At 38.2% G+C, this 17,329-nt stretch overlaps 1 protein-coding gene across 8 annotated transcripts in view; it reads right to left on the bottom strand.

The window, feature by feature from the left end:
- Window positions 1-746: 746 nt before the first annotated feature.
- Window positions 747-17,329, bottom strand: part of IQCH (IQ motif containing H) — a 108,402-nt gene continuing 91,819 nt past the window's right edge. For 3 of the 8 annotated variants that reach the window (XM_073304420.1, XM_073304423.1, XM_073304427.2), the window contains 5 exons: window positions 15,036-15,203; window positions 8,900-9,025; window positions 7,674-7,735; window positions 5,896-6,004; window positions 3,582-4,449 (listed from right to left, as the gene is read on the bottom strand). In XM_073304420.1, the coding sequence (XP_073160521.1) occupies window positions 4,351-4,449; window positions 5,896-6,004; window positions 7,674-7,735; window positions 8,900-9,025; window positions 15,036-15,203 (564 nt within the window). In that variant the 3' untranslated portion in view covers window positions 3,582-4,350. Of the gene's footprint in view, window positions 1,577-3,581; window positions 4,450-5,895; window positions 6,147-7,015; window positions 7,198-7,673; window positions 7,736-8,898; window positions 12,557-15,035; window positions 15,204-17,329 lie in introns of those variants that run through there. The other 5 variants (XR_012154108.1, XM_073304422.1, XM_073304424.1 and 2 more) reach the window with 5 other exon arrangements.

Below are 17,329 nucleotides of genomic sequence, written 5' to 3'. Positions count from 1 at the left end.
GGTCAGGATCCCTATAATTACAACACTGTGAAATTTCAGATTTAAGAAGCTGAAATCATGAAATTTACAATTTTTAAAATCCTATGACCGTGAAATTGACCAAAATGGACCGTGAATTTGGTAGGGCCCTACCGATAACTATCCAGACATGAGCCCCCTAATCCCAGATGCCATATTTTCCTACCACCCTAGACCTGGATCATCATGACCCTACAAAATCAAGGTGCAAGATATCTTTATTCAAGGGGTCATGTTTTCCTGTGGTGAGAGGGAATAGAACGTACTGGCGTGAGCACGGGATTAAAAGCACCATGAACACATTCTGCTGAAATATATTTGAAATTTATTTTTTTAAAATTGAAAATTGGCATTTTAGTTTATAACAGCCATATTAATGACATTTCTGACACCAGCAGCATGAGAGTTGAATGTGAGAGATTGTAAAGCAATTTCAGTCCTGCCATCAACTCAAGGCTCAGAAGTGCTAATAGTAATTAAAAACTTTTCTCTCCAAATACATTTCACACTTTGTACATGCTGAGAAATAACTCTCACCACGGGAACTTTCAGATCGCGTGTGCTGAATAAAAACAGGTACAGTTTTCTTTTGTCAGAACAGAACAAAGACATAAAGAGGCAGAGGGTTTCATTTACTCCTAGGACACTGCAGTCTACTGAGTGCCAGTGAACTAATGAGCCTCTCAAACCTTATGTTGTTCTGGCATGAATCAAGGCTTGATTCTTCTTAAGCCTTAGGAAACTAGCTAATTTCCAGGTTGATATCACCTGCAAAGTAGCTCTCCCCCGCACCCCATTGAGTGTTTGTAGTGATTAGTGGAGAGATGGGGTTAGGTCAGAAATCTAGGAAGAGTCTCTTGTTAAGAGTAGGGAAGTACACTGTGTGTACCTTGGTTGCAGGGGGGAGGAAGTTAGGAGTCTACTTATCTTCAGCACCTCAGAGAGAGAACAAAAAGTGAATATATCCACTGTTCTTGTTTTAAGGATTAATAGGCAAACAATGCTGTTTATGAGTTAAGTCTTTCGGCAATGGACTTCTTGGAAGCAAAAGATCACTAGTGCATCTATCAGAGGCGAGAAACCTGCCGATCTGATTTCCAACTGGAGCAAAACAAAGGCTTCTAGAAAGGATGATTGTTGGCTGAATTCCACAGTAGAAAAGCCTGTTTGTGGTACTAGTGTATCCAGAACTGAGGAATTATTGAGACTACCTGACAAAAAGACCCAAACAATTTAAAAATATATACATTTATATTTTATTTGAAGAATAAATCAACATATCTTATTACAGTTCTCACTTCTATTTTTATTTCTTCAACCACTGTGGAGAATACAGAGGCTGATCAGAAGTTTATGCAGAGTTAACAGATCTGTGGCTCGTGAATGGCACTTGAGTATTTCAGTTAAATCTATCTTTGAAAAAGAAAGGCACTGTACACTGTAGTTCCATAGTGAATTTCATTACTGACTGGAAAAACATAGGCTTTGGTATTTGCTTGAGATTTTTTAGCTGTAGGATGGTAGAGACTTGGCATGTTCAGGAGATAATGCATTCAATCTGCAGGAAGAAATAAATTGTAACTTAAAGCAAGAGCATAATCTTCCAGCAAGATAAATATTACAGCCTTGGTTGGGGAGACTGGTCTTCCCCTTTCCATTGCCCTCCTGTCCTGAAGACAGCAAATGACAAGTAATCTGATGCTAAGAAACGCATAGGAAAGAAAAAGTGATTTTACCATCTATATTACTTACACAAACCATTTCTGAGTGTACAAAATCTTCTTTTCACAATTTACAAATGGGGCAGCAAAAGAATCCTCAAAAACAAAGAGAGGAAAACATTATATTTTAACAAATCTGGAAAGCTGAGGAATTCTAGAAGACTGAAAAAAAGTGAATGTGGTGATATTAAAAAGGTTAAATGTGATTACACGGGTTACTGTTGGCCAGTTAGCTTGACATGGATCCCAGGGAAACTCACTGAAAGGCTGATATGGGATGCAGTCAATAAAGAATTAAAAGATGGTAGCATAATTAATGCTAATCAACATGGTTTTGTGGAAAATAGATCTTGTCAAATAAATATATCTTTTATCGATGAGATTACAAGTTTGGTTGACAAAGGCAGCTGTGCTAATATAGGTAGATTGCTATATGGCATTTAACTGAATACCACACAGAATTTTGATTAAAAAGTTAGCACTATTACAAAATCAACATAGAACATATTAAAATGATTAAAAACTAGCTAACTGATTGATATAAAAAATAATTATAAATGGGGAACCATCATCCAATGGAGATGTTTTTAGTGGGATCCCACAAGGATCTGTTCTTGGACCAAAGCTATTCAGTGTAATTATCAATGACCTGGAAGAAAATATAAAATCACTGCTGGTAAAGTTTTCAGCTCATATAAAAACTGGTGGAGCGTTAAACAACAATATAGGTAGGTCAGTGCTGCAGAACAACCTGGATCTCTTGATAAACTGGGCCCACCTGAACAAACACACATTTCAATATAGCCAGCTGCAAGATCACATGTCTAGGAACAAAGAACACTGGTCATGCTTCCAGGATGGGGGACTGTATTTTGAAAAGCAATAACTCTGAAAGGGATTTAGGGGTCATGGTGGATAACCAACTGAACATGAGCTCCTAGTGTAATGTGGTGGCTAGAGTGCAAACACAAGCCTTTGATATATAAGCAGAGATATAGGTAAGAAAGTGGTATGACCACTGTATACAGCATTGGCGAGACCATTACTAGACTACTGCACCTGGATCTGGTATCCACACTTTAAAAAGGATGTTGATGAATTAGAAAGAATTCAGAAAAGAGGTACAAAAAAAAAAGTTAAGGATCAGAGAACCCGCCTTACCGTGGGAGATTGAAGAAGCTCAGTCTATCGAAAAAAGAACAGGAGGACTTGTGGCACCTTAGAGACTAACAAATTTATTTGAGCATAAGCTTTTGTGGGCTACAGCCCACTTCATCAGATGCATGCAGTGGAAAATACAGTAGGACGATTTTATATACACACTGGACATGAAACAATGGTTGTTGTGAACAGTTCAATCTCTCTGGTCGCTCGATTACAGCCCTAAAAGTCGCAATATTACAACAAAAAAACTTCAAAACCAGACTCCAATGAGAGACTGCTGAATTGGAATGAATTTGGAAACTGGATACCATTAAATTAGGCTTGAATAGAGACTGGGAGTGGATGGGTCATTACACAAGGCAAAACTATTTCCCCATGTTTATTTTTCCCCCCTACTGTTCCTCACATATTCTGGTCAACTCCTGGAAATGGCCCATCTTGATTATCACTACAAAGTTTTTTTTCTCTCCTGCTGGTATTAGCTCACCTTAACTGATCACTCTCGTGACAGTGTGTATGGTAACACCCATTGTTTCATGTTCTCTATGTATATAAAATTGTCCTACTGTATTTTCCACTGCATGCATCCGATGAAGTGGGCTGTAGCTCACAAAAGCTTATGCTCAAATAAACTGGTTAGTCTCTGACGTGCCACAAGTCCTCCTGTTCTTTTTGCGGATACAGACTAACACGGCTGCTACGCTGAAATCAGTCTATTGAGTTTATGTAAAAAAAAGGTTAAGATGTGACTTGATCAGAGTTTATAACGATCTCCACGGAGAGTTTTCTCATAGCAGGGTACTCTTTAATTTAGCAGGGCATAACAAGATCCCACTGCTGGAAGCTGAAGCTAGACAGATTCAGATTAGAAATAAGGCACAGATTTTTAACAGTGAGGGTCATTACCCATTGGAACAATTTACCTACGAATGTGCTGGATTCTTTGCCATCTGTGGTCTTCAAATCAAGCCTGGATAAATTTCTAAAAGAGATGCTCTAGCTGATGTCAGAAGTTATGGGCTTGATGCAGGAATGATTTGGTGAAATTGTATGGTCTGTGCTACGCAGGTCAGACTAGAAGATCATTATGGTGCCTTCTGACTTCTAAAACTATGAGTCTACGAATAAGGTTTGAAAAATACATGCTGTACTACAGTATTCATGATATGAAGTTGGCGGACAGGGATAAGAAAATGGACAATGTTTATTTTGTTCCTCTGTTCTTCACCAAGATTTCCTTTTGCACCACCAGGGATATTTTAGTTACTATTTTACTAATCATTTAAGCTCACTCAGTAATCATTAAAATTTCCAGTCTAAGCTAATATTAATTTAATTATTAATAGACAAGAACAACAAAATTTGTAAGTTATTTCTTTCCTGCATTCCTGAGAATGAGAGAGTTTTTCCTAGAGGCTTAAAGAAAAAGTTTTAAAATTTCTGTCAACTATTCTTGGGGAGCGTCTTCTTTGGAGGATTCCTCTTTAAATTTCAGTTTGTTTTCTGCTGTAATTCCAAGAATTGCTTCAATATCTTGAACTGCTATCTGTAATAGATTGAAAGAGTGCAAGTTATTTAATGGATGTTATACTGGAATAAACTCCCCACAAATTTTTCAGCTGGTTGCAAATCCCGCCCCCCCCCCAAAGTAATTTGTGTTATTTAACAGAATGCACCAATGGAATCTTCCACTATTACTGTGGGATTGGGAGTGTATTTATTTAAAAATAAACACACATACATATAAATCCTAGGTAAATGAAAATATATTGCTAGACACATTTTGTTATTCTAATTAACTATGTTGTTTCATTATGCATATGTAAATCACTGTTAATTCACTATAAGTAAATTGAAATGAAATCCGCTTTTACATGTTTCTTCAATACTTGGTTTTGAGTCCCTCCCTCAGATCAGAAAAATATTTTTTCTATTTATTGTGTTACATGTTAAAATTTAATTCTATTTCCCCCGAAAAATGCCATTTGACTCATCACAAGAAAATACAGTTAGAGTTAAGATTTAGTCTGTTTTACATTCTCACCATATCAATTACAACACAAATTTGCGATACAGGGGGTCTCTTCTTGCCTTTTAAGAAACTGTTTATAGTTCAAGTTTTTAAAATCTTCTGTAGAGCTAGAGGGCCTATGGGTTAGCAAAAGAACATTTGCTGAAGTTATGCTACTCTTTAGAATCAAAAGATAGCATCATTTTATAATAAGCAGTTGTTTCCACTATAAACTAGTCGCTCTGTACTTTCTTATGGCCTGATCCAACAAAAACTTACTATTGGATGTAGGGCTGGATTCACTATTGCCCAATGGTCTCTTTTCACCAGCTATGCTGGTGCATAAGGGCTCCCCAGGGAACATTCCCAGAGTAGAGATGCCCAATGCTAGGCACAGAGCTCTGCAGCTGCCCTGAGTCCATGAATAAGGTGAGCTCAGGTGTGGAGTGGGTACCCCCAGAAGAGGGAGTGTGAAGGAAACAAAATTGAAACTGTACTAGGCTGTTTCAAAGTTTAAGGTGACATGCAAAAAGTAAACCGATTGAGTGGTGAAGAATGAGTTGGATGTTTTAAATGTGATATTAATATTTTAAGTGGTGATTAGTAAAACAGGAAACTTCATTTTTTAATTTTTATCTTGATGGTATTCCTTTAAAAACAAAAGGGCCGATTGTGACAGAAGTCCCTCAAGCAGTATGGTGGCCTCCTTTGCCTCTTGCACGAGAAACTCAGAAGCTTTGGGGATTCGGTTTACAAATGGTTCCAAGTTAAAGCATATTTGGTTTCAAAGAAAAAGTTTCAAACTATTAAATTTAACTAACAGGTTCATTGGGAGACTTGCTATATTGACCTCTACAGTGTGAAATATGTACTGCTAACAATGAAAAAGGAATGGTTTAGCACTTGTTTACAATACAGCATGAGGTATTTTCAGTCCTGGTACAGAAATTAACCACGATCGTTAGTTAATTAACACCTCACCTTAAAATTGGTCTCGCCTTGCATATTAGGTGCTGATATTTCTTGATGGATGATGAAGAGATTGTGAGCAAAGGTCATGAGGACCCCCTGGAGATCCTCTCCGATTGTTCTGTTAATGATATCCAAACAAATGAGTTTACCAATGATTCCCTTCACATGCTTAAAAACAATCGGCTTCTCATTTGTGCCTGTCTGGTGATGGAATTTAATGAGAATTTTCAATCTCACAAGGTGGCAATCTTCAGGGAGATCTGAAAGATGAGGCTCCATTTTAACTTGTCAACAGAAAGGATTTGTGTAATAAATAATTTTTATTAATCAACTTAGCAAACAAGAGCAGTAGGTTCAGCTATTCCAAGCACAAGGCTACCACTGAGTTAGGACAGTGGCCTTAGCATATTTTTTAACATTTAAATTAGTGTAAAAGAATTGTTGCTACTTCATGCATGCACAAATACAATCCATGCGTAACACTTTCTTTTTGTGATACACAGACACTTGAACTGCATCAGTATTACTTAGACTATTGCATTGTTCTTAGAAATATTAGTATTAGTCTTTGGGGCTTTAATCTCTTGACAGTACATCTAGAGTCTCATTATAGCATATTTCATTGAGGGGGAATATGCCTCATTTAGAGCATGTCAGTTGCAATGCACATTAAGCACAGTGCAGTAAAATGCAGGATGGCTGCGTTATTTAAAAAATGTTACAACCTGAACCAAACTGTTACATTTTTGGAACTTAGTTTCCAAATTAAAATGGTTGTCTGACATGTATTTAGCAGTCTTGTTTGAGGGAAAAGAAATATTAGACAGAAAGTGTTAGAGATTCCATAGGATGTAAGGTTTCAGAGTAGCAGCCATGTTAGTCTGTATCCGCAAAAAGAAAAGGAGGCAAACTTTGGATGAGAGTCAGCTTCATTTCATAAGACCAGATCTGGAAGCAGTGATGTGTAAGATGGTGTGAGTTATACATTAGGCAGTCATTGTGAGTCCAAGTCCTGGTCTACACTAGCGTGGGGGTTGACCTAAGATATGCAACTTCAGCTATGCAAATAGCATAGCTGAAGTCGGCATATCTTAGGTTGACTTACCTGGCCGTGAGGACGGTGGCGAGTCGACTGCTGCCGCTCCCCCATCGACTCCGCTTCTGCCTCTCGCGAGCTGGAGTTCTGGAGTCGACGGGGAGCGCATTTGGGGACTGATTTATCGTGTCTAGACGAGACATGATAAATCGATCCCCGATAGATCGATCACTACCTGCCGATCCGGCGGGTAGTGAAGACCTGCCCCAAAGATTCTAAGAGGGGTAGAAAAAAGGTGTAAGGTTCAGTAGGATGGAAACAACACTAATTTAGGAGTTCAATTTTCAAAAGTGCCAAAGTTCCATTTTCAGAAGCACTTAGGAGACTACAGTTGCTAAGTGTCAAGTCACTTTTGAAAATTTTACCCTAGATCCTTGACACCTTCCCTTCTGTTGAGTTTCTTACTAACTCTCCTTCTAGCTCCTTGGTGTGTAAACTACACTAACACCCTTACACCCACTTACCAAACTCTTTAGAGCCATCCTCTTTTCTTTCAACAAGCCAGTCTCACTGGAAGTCATCACATCACAACTAAATAGTGGGTGACAATCACTGAATTGCCAGATGGTCTTCCAATAAATCAGCACTTTTATTAAAATCCATGATGGTAATACTTTGTATTTTCATCTTCTTCAGCTCAAATAACTGTCCACTTGTTTACCTGGCTATTTAACTTATACTGTGTACTTACATCATTCCCAATCTGTACCGCTTGCGATCTTCATACAGTATAAAAATTGTTCCTTCTTTTTCCTGTTATATTGAAAAAAAGTTATTTTAACTGTTGCTTAAAACAGTGTACATACTGATACTTACAATAAGAGATACTAACACCCATTGTGCAAGGATGGTATGTACAAAATCATGTAATCAAAGAAAGGATAGTTTTAAACTATATGTACTGGATTATGACTCCATGTAACCTAAGTAATTTGTACCAGAGAATACAATATAATAATTCTGTGTAAATCCAAATATATACATTTCAGAGTCTGTTCATATTCTGTGCCTTCTACAATGGTGGGCGGTCACGGATATTTTAAAAATGGTTTATGTATACACTTTGTTAATTCATCAAGGTAAAGAAGGCCCATACGAGCATTACATTCTGTAAAGTTGAGAGACATTGAAAATGTTTTTAGTCTTCATTATATCTTCTAATTCATTATGGGCTAGATCCTTGTTCCAGGGGAGTCAGTGGCAAAACTCACAGGGTCTGATTTTCAGAGGCACTAAGCACCCATTATCATATCATTTGGAAATGTGAGAAATGTCTCCTGATATGAAAGGCAAGTAGAAGACTCTGAAGTCTTTGCTGAGTGACCATGTGGAAGACTTCTGCCCCAGGATCCAGACACTCTTTCCTTTTATTATTCCCTCTCCACATACCATCTCCTCCCCTCTTTTTCCACGTTCCACTATTACTTTCTCATTGCTCTCTTCTCACTCCATTCACAATCCTCTACCTCTTCCTTCTTCACTGAAGTCTGTTTCTCTGCATCCTCCATCCGTCTCTCAATCTCCTTCTTCTCATTCTTCACAGAACCACCCCCCACTTTTAAGCCCACTCATATAGATCCTCAGGACAGTCACCTATGAAGGAGTCAACTAAATATACTTAATCCAAAGGAAAACAACAGGAAACCTGTTGCTAAACCAGACTAATTGATATGGGGCCTGCTAAAGAACCCTTTGTAATTTAGCTTTCATACATTAGTCTCAGTAAATCTGTTAAAAAAGAGTGATATGTGAAAGTACTATCAAGTCTGCCTTATGGCACAAACAAGATATAGGACAATTTTATGGTGAATTTTGTCCGATATAACAGAACTCCTGCACATGGAAGATTATAGTTTCCAGATAGAAGTTAGGCAGAGTGACTATTACACTTTTCTATACATTTTTCTCCTTCCATACCTGGACATCAAATCCAATGCCATGAGCCTTACATATTTGGAGGAGAACACTATAGTAAATTACTGAAAGGTTGGAGTGCCTCAGCTGACTGCTCATTACTGCATAGCGGCTGCTTACTGGAGATGGCTGGAAAAAAACAACATATGATTCTTCATTTCATATCATTTTATATAAAGCACCTACAATTTACTATTTAAATATAAAGGACTTTTGCTGTTAGTTACAGTGGTGTAAATCTGGAGTAACTCCATTTCTATTGGCAGTGGTATTCCCATTCATATCAATATCAGTTGAACATATAACTCAGAAGCAATGTAGGTTTCTGTGGGCCAGATTCTACTCTCAGATATATTGGTGTAAATCTGAAGTAACTCCCCTGAGATGCTCTATTGTGACTCACCTGTAGATGTTTTAATTACTTCACTGATGACTGAAGCACTATGGAACCATTCTATCAGATTTTGACTAAGGTGGAGCCCCTCCAGATTTGCACTGCTATAGCTGAGAGCAGAATCTTCACACTGTGCGCAAATCTATATTGTTTTCAAGTTATATGCTCAACTGCTATTGACATGAATGGAAATTCCAGTGCAACAGTCAATCGAGTTTCTTGAGCTATGAACAGAGGGTGACCTATAGATTCCCCGGAGCCAAATTTACAGCTGGCCTCACTCCAGGTCTGCGCATGCAGCCACTGCACATGCATGCACAAATAGCTCTCTCTTTGTGTAAATCTTGTAACTTGATGCCTCACCCCCACTCTGCATTTGTTAAGAGTTTGTGTTTGAAAATGCAAAGGCCATTTTAAAAAGTGTGGCCTTGAGTATTTATACTGTAGCACATAAAATGCAGTATAGTTTTTGTTATTATAGAGTATTACAAATCTAAAAAGTTTAAGCCAATGTGACAGAGCAAAGCCAGCTAGTGATTATTCTTCCCTGTCAAGAAGTTGAGGTCTGAAGGACCATTCTGAATTTTCAGGAATCTGGACATCATAAAACACAGCAAAAGGAAGAAAACAAATGCCAAAATTCTGAGCACCATATGTGTGAAAGATGTTTTGCTATTACAAAGAAAATGCCAGTTCCCGTTCATTATTTCATTTTTATTTACTTAATCTTCAGAGCAAACAATTAAGGGTCTTGCAATCAATATATTTTTACTTTTAGAACAACAGCATCCCAAAGTAGGATATGACCAACCTCTCTTCAATCTGATAGCATGGTTCTTCAGTGTCTTCAGCAAAAATCATCAAAGAAGTAATAAAACAGTCAACATGTGGTTCAGACAGGACAGCTCAACACCATCCCATCTGTCAATATCATATCTGCCATATCATGGTTTCTCACATAAAAAAGCAGAAGCCAAAAGCTATCACTGTGTAGGAGACCATTGTGATTACTGAGCATGTTATTGCATGGTAATTACCATGAAGTCACATCATAATTCCAGTCTTATTTTTGTCTTAAGTTACAATAGTATGAAAATTACAACAGCCAAGGGGGAAATTCTGCCCTGAGATGGCACATGCATCTCCTCCTTAAAATAGATGTAGATGAGCTCCGTGGGTTCAGTTTGCAGTGGATGGCAATGAATCACTTGTTTGCTTGGAGTTTGGGGTTTTAGAAACTGAATTTCTAGAAATGCTGCAAGTCAAAACTTGTTTACCTACACATATGACCAAAAGCTCCTCATGGTTTAAGCTGCTTTAAAGACTGATAGCCATTCACACTAAGGTCATTCTACATCACTGTGGCCAGAGCAGTAAAAAGAGGCTTTAGTGTAACTGAAAATCACGTCTTCAGGGTCTGATCCTGCAAGACACTCAACTCACTGGGATAAATTCTCACCTGGTGCAAATCAACATAGCTCTACTAAAGTCAATAGAGCAGAATCAATTTACACCCCTGAAGTCAATGGAAGTTGGGGTACCTATTCTGTAAAGCAATTTGAGCTTTTAAGTCACAAGCACTGTGCAAACAACATTACTCAGGCCCACTGAATGTTCGTAGTAAAACCCCACATTCAACTTGATTGTGACTCTACATGAACCTTTTGCACAGCATTTCACTGAAGTGAGTGGCGCTTGAGTACAGCCACATCCAAAAAGCAAAATTTGCTCTACTGATATATTATTCAAGTTGGATGAGAAGTGCTTTAATTCTGCCATCACTTGTATGCTGTGCTCGCTCAGAAATCCAGACACTCTACATGACTGCGCTGGTCAAGTAGCTCTAGAGCAAAAAGAGAGTATTCTGAATTTGGGAAAATATATTAGTCTTGGCCTTCTTCTCTATTATGCCTGAAGGGAGTAGGGTTCCCATTCAGAAAATGAAAATAGGAATTGTGGTTAAAAAGGGGAAGTGGGATCAAAGAACAACGTTTGGGGAAAAAATACACACATGGCATCGTAACTGTAAGTCCTTCAGTATTGGTCAACTGTCAAGGCAGATATAGTTTTAGGGCTAACAAACTTGATAGCATCACTTTAAATACATAGAAAGTGGAAAACTTTAATGGCAATGAGAATACAACTGCTGGATAAATCAAATCAGTTAGGGATAATAGAAGCATTGTGACCAACAGTAAGGGGTGTATTCTTCCACCCTTATTCAACTAGCACCTTACTCTCATAAATAATCCCACAGATTTAGTTGACATATTTCATGAGAGTGAGGTAATATTCATTGAGTATAAGGTTGGTAGAATCTAAATGATTTAGCAAATATGGAACATAATATTCTAAAACATCTTTTATAATCCACCCAAGCTCTGTGTTGAAAATGGACCTGAGTTCTGCTTACACATTATCATTCACCTCCTTACAAATGCTGCCCAATCAATATAATTTTGCCATGAAATAAAATTCAGTGAGAATACATTTCTCAGGCTTAAACCCCAAATTGATTTGTTTTTCATTGTAGGTTTCAGCCAGTAAAAGGGATCTGAACCAAATCTCTCTGAAGTCATTGACAGTCTTTCCAGTGAATGTAATGGGAAATGGACCAGACGCTTAACTTACTTTCCAAGGCTACAGTGTCAGGGCCTGGATTACCAGTCCTGTGCTCAGATTACATTGTCATCCCCAAAGGGCTGTGAAGGTTTGTCTTCACGAGGATTTAAAGGGGTGTTGTTAGAACACATGTTGTAAGTAGCACATTCTATAAGTGTAGATGAGGCAGCATTTACATTAGCACCTGCTGGTGGGCTTAGCTGAAGTCTGGAGGCAGTCTTAACAACACACCTTTCAACCCTAATGAAGACAAACCTGTAGCTCTATAAGGAGGGGTGAGGGATAGAGTGACAGTTTATGTTAATCCTGACAGAATTTTACCATCCCTTCCATGCCCGCATGTAACTCTCACTGACAAGTTTTGTGCCTTACTGAGAGAAGAACCAGTCCCTTATCCTTTTCAGAGTAGGCCTGATCTAGTAGTCCTTATAAAGCCAGAGCTCCCACTTGAAATCAATAGACTTTTCCTGCCAGAGAACAGCAAACCTAGGGCCAGTAATTCAAGTGAGTTTTTTAAATCATAGACACGTTGCAGCTTTGTTCTTGTTAGAGGCCTGATACTAGAATCAGGGTGCACTCTGCTGTGCAATTCAGCCTTGCAGTTAGGGGGAGCTTTGAACGTGCTGCTATGTCAGGATCGGTCCCTACATGAAAAACAATGTGGAACAAATGTATGGTTAATATTAATTCTAAGTCACCTTTCATTAAAACAGCTGAATCATCACAAAAATACTTAATGCTAAACATAGAAAACCTTAAATATAATTTTTCACGAATAATATTTTTCTAAGCACAGTTTAAAGTGACTACGGCCCAGATCCTCAAAAGTATTTAGGTGCCTAACTCCCACTGAAATCAACAGAAGTTAGATGCCTAAACAGAAGTTAAGTGCCTAACTCTCACTGAAATCAATAGAAGTTAGGTGCTTTCTTTTCATTTCTAATGTGACGTCACATTTTTTTTAACCTTCCTGAAACGCACGGCTTCCTGAAATGCCTGGGCTTATTAGAAGGGATAGTGCTTACACTACCATGAGTAGCCCTCAGAATCAATAGAGATAATTCTATGGTTGAGATTCAGCAAAGCATTTGAACACATACGTGAGTCCTGTCCTGACTGCAGATACTTTCCTGAGCTGGGGCTTGAGTCTGGTGTTGTTTGCAGGATTGGGTTCTTAGTTCTTTGAATGGGGATACTGCATCTTGAAGCATGTAATTTACAGTATTTTTCCCCAAATAATATTGTTTTGACATTGATGCATTTAAGTTGACATAGTTGAAATCCTTATATAATACATCTCTGCCTGAAAATTAATCATGTTTATAATATTCTGAGAATTAATAACACCCATTGCTCAAGTCATTAACTTAAAAAAGGAGCTTCCAAAATCTGTTCTCTGCAGTAGGGGACCACAAATAAATGAATGCTTGATAAAATAATCCAAGTAGCAGTTTAACAAGCGTAAACTTGAATGTGGCTGCAATAACACAGAACTATTGTTTAAGGGTTGGCATCAGGTTGATGAGGTGCTTATTTCAGCTACAAAGCATGCATACACATGCATAATGAACTGCAGTATGAATTATTAATGTGTTGCTTATTTAGCCTCATCTGTCTAGAAGATAATGTATCCTAACTATAATGAGTGATTGGTTTTCTACATAATTACAGTAGCAGCAGTATCTAGGAAATTTGTTCTTTTAAAGAAGGATTTCTAAAAATACAATCGTCACACAAACTCAGTGGCTGCTCCATTTTATCAATAAGAGCCCTAGCAGCATTGGGAATATATAATACATAAAGGGGACAGATTCATTATTAACATCATAATTTTACACAAAGTGTTTTACTTAATCATTCATTACAGATCATGTGCTGTAAAAACATTTGTCTCTCTTTTGTTTTTTTTTTTAGAAAGATCTTCAAAGATAGTACTTTTTTTCTAGTTAACTTTTAAGGAGGTAAGAGCCAAAGATATAAAGAGGAGGAAAAAATTAAGGATAGAGTGACAGTTTATGTTAATCGTGACAGAATTTTAATTCAAAAAGTTGCTACGTGATTACTTTTAATTTCGAGAAGATGTACGACTGGGACTAATTCACTCCTCTCTAACTTAAAGTGGTTGCTTGACAAGAACAATAGATCAGGATCTCATTAACCTCTAAATTACAACTCTCTGACACTTTTTGGAATGGCACAACATCTCTCCTTTGTCGACAGAAAAAGCAGTTTGTGTGGTTTCTAATAAAACACCTAAACACTCCGGTTGTTCTCCTGGAACCTCCTCTTAACTCACCCTGATTTTCCCAGAAGGTTTCACCTTTTCTGTCCTTCTGCTGGGGATAGCCACCATCATAAGGATAATCTCAAGGCTGATAAGCCAAACAGTTTATCAAATTTAATAAATTCAATAACCATAGTTTACACTTTCTAGCACCGTCCGTATGAGGATCTCAAAGCATTTTACTAATCGTGACTTATTTAGCCTCACAACATCCATGTGGGGTAGTGCAATATTATTAGCACTATCTTGCAGATGTGGAAGCTTAATTTACAGAGCTGTTAAGTGTCATCCCGAAGTTTACACAGGATGTAGACCACAGGTATCCTGACTTCTAACCCTGGACATCAGCCTCAGGACCATGATTGTCCTTCCTCCTTTTAGCCCTTGTGACACCACGGTGCTCTCCCTACGGTGCCCTTTTCACCACCTGTTTGGTTATCTTGTCTCACAAAGTTTAAGAATTAAATGTCACAAGATTCCTTAAAACGTGGAGAACTATGTCAGAGTATTCATCATTTAATTAGTGCCATAAATAGAACCAATACTGATAGGTGCAAAATGTGGCTAATCAGAGTCACCATAAATGGCCAAGTGCTTTCTTTTCATTTCTAATGTGATGTCACATTTTTTTAACCTTCCTGAAACGCAAGAGAAGTTGCTGCTCAGTCATTAACCCTTTGGTACTGGGGGGGCTCTAAAGCAGCTGCTGGTTATGCTAAAGGAAACCCCCAACCTTGGAATCCACAAATTAACTGGTATTTCTGAAGGCGAACGTGCTGAACAGCCTTTTATACCTGAAGTCACTTAACAATGTTAGTTGGAAATGAAACATTACTTACAGTTTCTGCCTCCTCACTCTGAACACTTTGACTTTTCGTCTTCTTCCACCTAAGTGGCACTTCAAAGTGGCTAGAGCACCCATCTAGATTGCCATTTGTCACATACAACATGAGCTGAGTGAAGGCCAGCTGGTCACTATAGCAAAGGTCAAGGTCTGTTACCCACACCTACCAAAACACAAGAAGGCCAAAAAAAAAAAAAAAAGTGAAACTCACCAAGTTTATTTAATGAAGCTGGGACTCCACTGGTTTATGAATGCTGGTACATCATTTACTTGACTGAGCTAAAGAAACCATTTCCAAACTGGAACAACCAAAACTCTTACATAATTTTAGAAAGATACCTACCAGAGAATATTGAAAGGCTCAAAAACAGACTAATAAGAAAATAGCAAAACTCACTGCAAAGGTTTTAGCAGGAATTAAGGACATGCATGTAGATGAGCTCATGCGATGGAGCAGCTCATAAATGGAGCTAAAATGTACACTGGGGTTTTCTCCCCTAAAGATTTTTTACTGTTAAAAACACTCTAATTACAAAAAAACAACTTTTTTTGAGATAGAAATGAGGAGGTCCTTAAGGGCAGAGTCATGTTGTGAGTGAAAGGGACGGTTTCACATAGAAAGCAATGCTATTTGAATATAACATATGCTTTAGTCACTGATGATTTCAGTGATGGTGTTGAGCAATGCATATTCCTACTGAAGTATATGGCATCATACACAGCAGTTGCTTTGTCTTGTGTGTAGCAAGTAATGTGACTTGGGGCCTGCTTCTGCTTCCACTTACACTGACCTCTTTGCAGGTTTAACTTCCATGGAGTCACTCTAGATTTACATCTGTGTAACTGAGAGCAGAGAGTCAGGCCCTAAAATTTTAGAGCTGAGAGTGACACGTGCACCCATAAAGGCTTGCATCTGCACAAACTGGGTTATTGCACATTGAACTACCCCCCACCGGCACACAAATGCTAATGGGGGTGTTGTGAGGACACAATGTGATCTCAATTCTGAAATGTTGGCTCTTTATGTCTAAGCTTATATATTATTAGAGATAAAAGTCCAAGTTACAAGGAATGTTAAATAACCCGTCTGGTTACTAGCCTCTATCTACCATCCAATATCTACCATAGGAATTGATATGACCCTAAACAATTCTGTATTCACACACAATTGTAATAATCTTTGTACAAAATATGCCTTGTGAGGTATCATTTGAAAACTATTCATTCACTGGTCAGTAATATCATGGTGAAAAGTGTGTAGCAATATTATATGTAAAGTTATAAATTTCCCCTGCATGATGTTATTACCCATTTTTAAAACCAGACAGCTTGCCTTGGTAAAGGTGTTAAATAGGTCTATCCTAAACAAAGGAATGTGGGTTTATACCACTTTAAATATAAGCAGTAAACCAGGCCATCAAGCTAGCAAGGGGAAGAGACTGTGGGAAACAGAACAATTTGCATTTTAGCAAACACCAGCGGGAGGAAGAAAGAGCATGGAGCTTCCTTAACCACCAGACTCCATGTTGCCTTCCTCACCATTTGAATAAAGTCTTTATTTTGAGGGATAATTTCAAAGGTTCACTGGACTATAAAAGAAAGGGGCAAAAAAACCCCAAGTTCTCTCTTTCACCTAAGACTACAAAAGAAATAACAACCTGGGCTTCTGGAGGAGATCCTGACCAAAATGGGGGGGTCAGTCACCTTGTTAGAAGACTGGGGGTGAGAAAAAGACAACCTGAACAAGGCTGTACCTTGCTAGATTAAGTTTTAGACTTTTAGATGAGTATTTTCACTTTTATTTGTTTGTAAGCATTTCTAACTTTCTCTCTTATACTTGAATTCACTTAAAATCCTATCTTCTTTTGTTATTTTATTTTTAATCTAAACCCACAGTGCTGTGTTTGATTAAAGTGAATGTTAAAGCCAGTTAATATTGCAAGCTGTTGGGTTTTGTCTCTTTAAAGGAGCAAATGGATCATATTCCTCTGAATATTGCAGGAGAGGGCTGGACATTGCAGAGCACATGGGTGTGGGAAAGTATGGGATTGGGGGTGCCTTGGGGTCACCTGCTAATATTAACCAAGTCTGCTAAAGACAAGTGTGTGTCTATGATAACTGCTGGCAGGCTGTGGTTCAAAGTGGTTGAATCAGAGTAGTACAGTTTACAGAACATAGAGTGCATGCTGGCTGCTGGATGTGCGTGTGGCTCCAGGCTGGGAGCCACAAGTAGCAGAAGCATTTTGGGGCACTCAGGATAATAATACAAGCAGTATCCTCTTGCTGGTC

The sequence above is a fragment of the Lepidochelys kempii genome, chromosome 10, assembly GCF_965140285.1.
Source record: "Lepidochelys kempii isolate rLepKem1 chromosome 10, rLepKem1.hap1, whole genome shotgun sequence".
Taxonomy (NCBI): domain Eukaryota; kingdom Metazoa; phylum Chordata; order Testudines; family Cheloniidae; genus Lepidochelys; species Lepidochelys kempii.
Note: the sequence above shows the minus strand (reverse complement) of the source record. Positions and strands in the feature narration are given on the sequence as shown.